The sequence below is a fragment of the Argentina silus genome (genome assembly GCF_951799395.1).
Source record: "Argentina silus genome assembly, contig: scaffold_146, whole genome shotgun sequence".
Taxonomy (NCBI): Eukaryota; Metazoa; Chordata; class Actinopteri; order Argentiniformes; family Argentinidae; genus Argentina; species Argentina silus.
Genome location: NW_028152715.1, coordinates 22501 through 29080, shown reverse-complemented (window position 1 = coordinate 29080; position 6580 = coordinate 22501). Strand labels below are relative to the sequence as shown.

The window sequence follows — 6580 nt, the reverse complement described above, 5'->3', positions numbered from 1 at the left end:
TGAATGATGATGATGATGATAAAGATGCATCAGGTTCTCCAGGTGAAGGGGACAGCAGGGGAACAGTCTGGGGCAGGGATAATGAAGATGATGATGATGAAGGTGATGATAATGAAGGACGTTTCAAGTTCTCCAGTTGAATGAGACCGTAGAAGAACGGTCTGGGGCAGGGATGATGATGATGATGATGAAGGTGATGATAATGAAGGACGTTTCAAGTTCTCCAGTTGAATGAGACCGTAGAAGAACGGTCTGGGGCAGGGATGATGAAGGTGATGATGATGATGAAGATATCAGGTTCTCTATGTGAATGGGACAGCAAGGGAACAGTCCAGAGCGGAGATGATGATGACGATGATGATGACGACGATGATGATGATGATGACCTATTCACGTTCTCCAGGTGAATGGGAGTGTGGCAGCACGGTCTGGGGGGGCGGGGATGACCACCCCCTGTCTGTGCAGCTCTCGCAGGATGTCCAGGATGGCGTCCAGCTCCAGACGGAAGGCGTCCAGCTCCTGGCTCCTCCCCTGGGCCAGCGCCCTCCAGCGCTCCAGCGCCCCCCTGCTGCTCCGCCTCCACGGCCTGCCGTGTCTGGCCTATCACCTTGGGGGAGGCGGGGGGGGGGGGGGGGGGGCACGCTCAGATAAGTTTGTGAGTGTGTGTAAGTTTGCATTTATGTGTGTGTATGTATAAGTATGCATTTGTGTGTATGTGTGTGTGTATGCATGAGAGTGATGTGAGTATGTGTGTGTGTGTGTGTGTACCTGCTGCAGCTCTCTCTCCCTCTGGGCGTTGTCTGAGCTCCATGTTGTGGATCTTCCTCTCCAGGCTGTTGAAGTGTCGGAGCTCTGGGACTGTGAGCCTCCTTGGCCTGCTTCAACTCCTCCAGGAGTCTACCCAGCTAGGAGGAGGGACGGGGGGACGGACGGGGGGGGAGCGAGGGAGGGAGGGGGGGAAGGGAGGGGGGGGGGAGGGGATGGAGGGGGGGGGGGAGGGAGGGGGGGGGGGGGAGTGAAGGAGGGGGAGGGGAGTGAAGGAGGGAGGGAGGGGGGGGGGGGGGGGGGGAGTGAAGGAGGGAGGGAGGGAGGGAGGGGGGGGAGGGAGGGAGGGAGGGAGGGGAGTGAAGGAGGGAGGGAGGGGGGGAGGGAGAGCACAATAGCTTCAATTCCACTCATCTGTCCATCCATGTGTTGTGTTGTACATTAGTGTAACTGTGAACATGGATAATGTATTGAATCCACACACAAACACACACACACACACACACACAACACACACACACACACACACACACACACACACACTCTTCAGGAGCTGTCTGACTGCTGGGTACCTGACTCTGCAGGGTGTCCCTCTCTCAGCTGGGACACCGCCAGCGCATCCTTGGTCCCCTGCAACTCTGTCACCTGATCTCTCAGGTGCTGCACCATGATCTACACATACACACACACACACACACACACACACACACACACACACACACACACACACACACCACTTCAATATCCTATCCTCACCGTTGACAGGGCTAAGTCGACCTGGAACCTTTATTGAGATCTGATTGGTCGGCTCGCGACCCTTTACCTCCTGCGTGGCGACCTGATTGGTCAGCTGGGGCCAGCTTGGAGGAGGAGTGTTGGAGGGCGTGGCTGGAGCAGAGGCGCTCCAGCTCCCCCTGGTGGCGGGCCCGGAGAGAGGCCTGCTGCTGGGCTGTGGTCTCCTGGAGCCTGCGGTCACAGCACACCACAGACATGGTGTTAGCAGAGGAGTGTGTCTGTGGGTTAGGAGGGGAGTGTGTCTGTGGTGTTAGCAGAGGAGTGTGTCTGTGGGTTAGGAGAGGAGTGTGTCTGTGGGTTAGGAGGGGAGTGTGTCTGTGGTGTTAGCAGAGGAGTGTGTCTGTGGGTTAGGAGGGGAGTCTGTGGGTTAGGAGGGGAGTGTGTCTGTGGATTAGGAGAGGAGTGTGTCTGTGGATTAGGAGAGGAGTGTGTCTGTAGGTCAGGAGAGGAGTGTGTCTGTGGGTCAGGAGAGGAGTGTGTCTGTGGGTTAGGAGGGGAGTGTGTCTGTGGGTTAGGAGAGGAGTGTGTCTGTGGGTTAGGAGGGGAGTGTGTCTGTGGGTTAGGAGAGGAGTGTGTCTGTGGGTTAGGAGGGGAGTGTGTCTGTGGGTTAGGAGGGGAGTGTGTCTGTGGGTTAGGAGAGGAGTGTGTCTGTGGGTTAGGAGAGGAGTGTGTCTGTGGGTTAGGAGAGGAGTGTGTCTGTGGGTTAGGAGAGGAGTGTGTCTGTGGGTTAGGAGGGGAGTGTGTCTGTGGGTTAGGAGGGGAGTGTGTCTGTGGGTTAGGAGAGGAGAGGAGTGTATCTGTGGGTATGCATGTTTACATCTGTGTGGGTGTGTGTGGAAGAGAGGGGGGGGGGGGGAGAGATACTGTATGTGTGAGACAGTGAGCAAGAAAGAGAATGAGTGTGTGTGTGTGTGTGTGTGTGTGTGTGTGTGTGTGTGTGTATCCAGTGGGTGGTTGGGCTGTGTGTGTGTGCGTGTGTGTATCCAGTGCGTGGGTGGGTAGGCTGTGTGTGTGTGTGTGTGTGTGGGTGGTTGGGCTGTGTGTGTGTGTGTGTGTGTGTGTGTGTATCCGGTGCGTGGGTGGGTGGCCTGTGTGTGTGTGTGTGTGTGTGTGTCCAGTGTGTGGGTGGATGAGCTAAGCTGTGCAGAGGACACAGTTCTCACAGACAGTGTTACCTCTGAAATATCTGGCTCTTCTGTATCTCCAGGTTTCATGGTGGATCTGAATAACTCAACACACAGTGTATATCTGTGTGTGTATGTGTGTGTGTATGTGTGTGTGTGTGTGTATTTGTATGTATGTCTGGTGTGAGTGTACATGTGTGTGTGTGTGTGCGTGTGTGTGTCTGTATGTGTCTACAGTATGTATGGATGTATATGTCTGGTGTGTGTGTGTGTGTGTGTGTGTGAGAGTGTGTGTATGCGTGCGTGCATGTGCGTATGTGTATGTCCGGTGTGTGTATTTGTATATATGTCTGGTGTGTCCTATACCTGTATGTGTGTATGTCTGGTGTGTGTGTGTGTGTGTGTACCTGCGTAGCTCATCCTGAGCCTGGGTGGCGGAGGCCTGCAGCTCCCTCCTCTCCTCCTCTCTCTCCTCCTCCAGCTGTTCCAGACGTTTCTTTAACCCCTCGCTCTCCAGCACCACCTCCGAGATGTGGCGCCCCGAGAACGCCGTGGGCTGGTAGGCCTTCTCATCCTGGGTGGGAGGGAACGTCTCCCCCCCTCCTCTCTCCCCCGCCGTAGCCCCCAACACAGAGCCCTTTGATGGGGCCGCGGGCCGCTTGCCTTCCCCAGCAGCGTGGAGCTCCGCCCGGGGGCCTTCCCCAGCACGGAGCTCTGCCCGAGGGCCTTCCCCAGTGCGGAGCTCCGTCCTCTCCAGCATGTTTCTCCTCTCCCTCTGGAGCCGGTCCACGGTGCGGCTCAGCTCCTGGACCGAGCGGGTCTTGGCTGCCAGCTCCTGGGTGAGGCGGTCCAATCGGACCCCCAGGGCGGTCTGGGCCTGACGCTGGTGGCGGGAGGGGGAGGGGGAGGGGTCACTGGGCCGGGCCTGGCCTCTCTCTGGGTCAGCGGACCTGAAATACATCCACAAATACTTCTGTTAGGAATTGTAAAATGATCCAGTGGGGCACGGTGTGTGGATTGATGGCAAAACAAGGACACATTCAATCCATTTTAAATTGAATCTATAACACAAGAACATGTGGAAAAAGTGATGGGGTCTGAATACTTTCCGAAGCCAGTGTGTGTGTGTGAGGTATATCCTGTGAGAGTGTGTGATGTGTGTGTGTGTACCTGTGGCTCTGCTGTGAGAGTGTGTGATGTGTGTGTGTACCTGTGGCTCTTCTGTGAGAGTGTGTGATGTGTGTGTGTACCTGTGGCTCTTCTGTGAGAGTGTGTGATGTGTGTGTGTACCTGTGGCTCTGCTGTGAGAGTGTGTGATGTGTGTGTGTACCTGTGGCTCTGCTGTGAGAGTGTGTGATGTGTGTGTGTACCTGTGGCTCTTCTGTGAGAGTTGCTGCTGTAAGGCGAGGATCTCATCCTGCAGGGTCTTCTCCTGGTTCTGGTGGGTCTGGTTCTGGTGGGTCTGGTTCTGGTGGGCCCGTCTCACACGGTCCAGTTCCTCCTCCAGGAACCGGACCCGGGGCTCCTGGGCCTCAGACGGGCCAGACTGGGTCTGGGTCTGGTGGGTCTGGGCCTCAGACGGGCCAGACTGGGTCTGGTTCTCATGGGTCTGCTGGGTCTGGGCCAGACGCTGCTCAAGCTCAGAGATCTGCTGCTCGTACTGCAGCTGAGACACACACACACACACACACACACACACACACACACACACACGCAAGCACACACACACACACACACACACACACACACACACACACACATACACACACACACACACGCAAGCACACACACACACACACACACACACACACACACACACGCACACACACACCAGAACAGATGTTCCATTGACATTATCAAGGCCTTTAGCTGTAGCATGGAATATGAATATCAATTCTCGTTCACATTTCAGCCTCCAAGGCCCAGAGACTCAATGGGATTTTTTAAATGACATTTTTGAAAGGTCTGTGTGTGCCTTGACCCTGTGTTACTGCTGCTCCATGGCTCTGAGGCATGTGTGTGTGTGTGTGTGTGTGTGTGTGTGTGTGTGTGTGTGTACCTTGACCCTGTGGTACTGCTGCTCCATGGATCGGAGGCATGTGTGTGTGTGTGTGTGTGTGTGTGTGTGTGTGTGGGTGTGTACCTTGACCCTGTGGTACTGCTGCTCCATGGATCGGAGGCATGTGTGTGTGTGTGTGTGTGTGTGTGTGTGTGTGAGTGTGTGTACCTTGACCCTGTGGTACTGCTGCTCCATGGATCGGAGGCGTGTGTGTGTGTGTGTGTGTGTGTGTGTGTGTGTTTGTGTGTGTGTACCTTGACCCTGTGGTACTGCTGCTCCATGGATCGGAGGCGTGTGTGTGTGTGTGTGTGTGTGTGTGTGTGTGTGTGTGTGTGTGTGTGTGTGTGTGTGTGTGTACCTTGACCCTGTGGTACTGCTGCTCCATGGATCGGAGGCATGTGTGTGTGTGTGTGTGTGTGTGTGTGTACCTTGACCCTGTGGTACTGCTGCTCCATGGATCGGAGGCATGTGTGTGTGTGTGTGTGTGTGTGTGTGTGTGTGTGTACCTTGACCCTGTGGTACTGCTGCTCCATGGATCGGAGGCTGCTCTTGGCCTCCTCGTCGTGGCTCTCTAGCTCCGCCTCCAGCCGGCGAATGCGGCGCTCCAATAGGCCGGTGGTCTGGGAGGGCGGGGCGGCCTTGGCCCCTCCCCCCTGGTCTCTGTCGGTGGCGGCGGCGGTGGCGTAGATGAGGGCGGGGAGGGAGTTGGGGCGCCTCAGAATCTCCTCCATCTCCTTCACCTGAGAGAGAGGGGGAGGAGGGGGGGAGGGGGGCAGGGGGGGAGAAATAAGAGGAAGAGATGGAAGGGGAGGTGGAGGAGGAGGAATACATGGAGGTGGAGGAGGAGGTTGAAGGTGAACAGGAGGAGGAGGAGGAGGAAGACATGGAGGTGGAGGAGGAGGTTGAAGGTGAACAGGAGGAGGAGGAGGAGGAAGACATGGAGGTGGAGGAGGAGGTTGAAGGTGAACAGGAGGAGGAGGAGGAGGAAGACATGGAGGTGGAGGAGGAGGTTGAAGGTGAACAGGAGGAGGAGGAGGAGGAAGAGGAGGACATGTCACATCACACTGTTAATGGATCACAGCCAAACACAGCGAAGGTCACGTGACCTACCTGTTGTTCCAGGTCCTGGATCCTCTTGGCGTCCCCGCCTCTCTCCTTGGCCTTCCTCTGCTGCTGATTGGCTCTCGTCCCCACATCATTCTTCAGCTTCTCCACCTGATAGGAGGAACAGAACCGCCAATCATAACACTCAACCTTAGACCTACAGGACATAATAATACCAACTGTAACGGTTGAAAAGAATGTATGTGTGTGTGTGTGTGTGTGTGTGTGTGTGTGTGTGTGTGTGTGTGTGTGTGTGTGTGTGTGTGTGTGTGTGTGTGTGTGTGTGTGTGTGTGTGTGTGTGTGTGTGTACCTGCTCTGCCAGTCTGTGTGGGTGGGTGTGTGTGTGTACCTGCTCTGCCAGCCTGTGTGGGTGGGTGTGTGTGTGTGTGTGTGTGTGTGTGTGTGTGTGTGTGTGTACCTGCTCCACCAGCCTGTGTGTGTGTGTGTGTGTGTGTGTGTGTGTGTGTGTACCTGCTCTGCCAGTCTGTGTGTCTGAGCTGTGGCGGCTCTGAGTCTGGCTGCGTCTCTGTCCAGCAGCTCCTGGTTCTCAGCATACCACTGAAGCCTCTTCTTCAGCCCGGCCACCTCCTCCCTCCTCCTCTCCTCCTCCTCCTCCTCCTCCCTCCTCCTCTCCTCCTCCCTCCTCCTCTCCTCCGCCTGATGCAGCTCAGAGCTCCGGTCACCTGACCAGCACACGGCCGAATTGGATCGAATCAACTTTATCGATACACA

General features: G+C 56.0%; 2 protein-coding genes across 2 annotated transcripts in view; one reads left to right on the top strand and one right to left on the bottom strand.

Annotated features, from left to right (window-relative positions):
* cyb5r4 (cytochrome b5 reductase 4) overlaps positions 1-140 on the top strand; it is a gene marked incomplete at its 3' end in the record, with an annotated part of 8796 nt that extends 8656 nt beyond the window's left edge. The window contains exon 10 of the mRNA XM_083697916.1: positions 43-140. Within this exon, the coding sequence (XP_083554042.1) occupies positions 43-140 (98 nt within the window). The remainder of the gene's footprint in view (positions 1-42) is intronic.
* Positions 7-6580, bottom strand: part of cep162 (centrosomal protein 162) — a 24880-nt gene continuing 18306 nt past the window's right edge. The window contains 14 exon segments of the mRNA XM_083697915.1: positions 7-564; positions 566-607; positions 769-798; positions 800-856; positions 858-905; positions 1338-1355; positions 1357-1437; positions 1589-1618; positions 1620-1731; positions 3092-3634; positions 4055-4350; positions 5250-5483; positions 5854-5958; positions 6320-6438. Of these exon segments, the coding sequence (XP_083554041.1) occupies positions 391-564; positions 566-607; positions 769-798; positions 800-856; positions 858-905; positions 1338-1355; positions 1357-1437; positions 1589-1618; positions 1620-1731; positions 3092-3634; positions 4055-4350; positions 5250-5483; positions 5854-5958; positions 6320-6438 (1889 nt within the window). The 3' untranslated portion in view covers positions 7-390.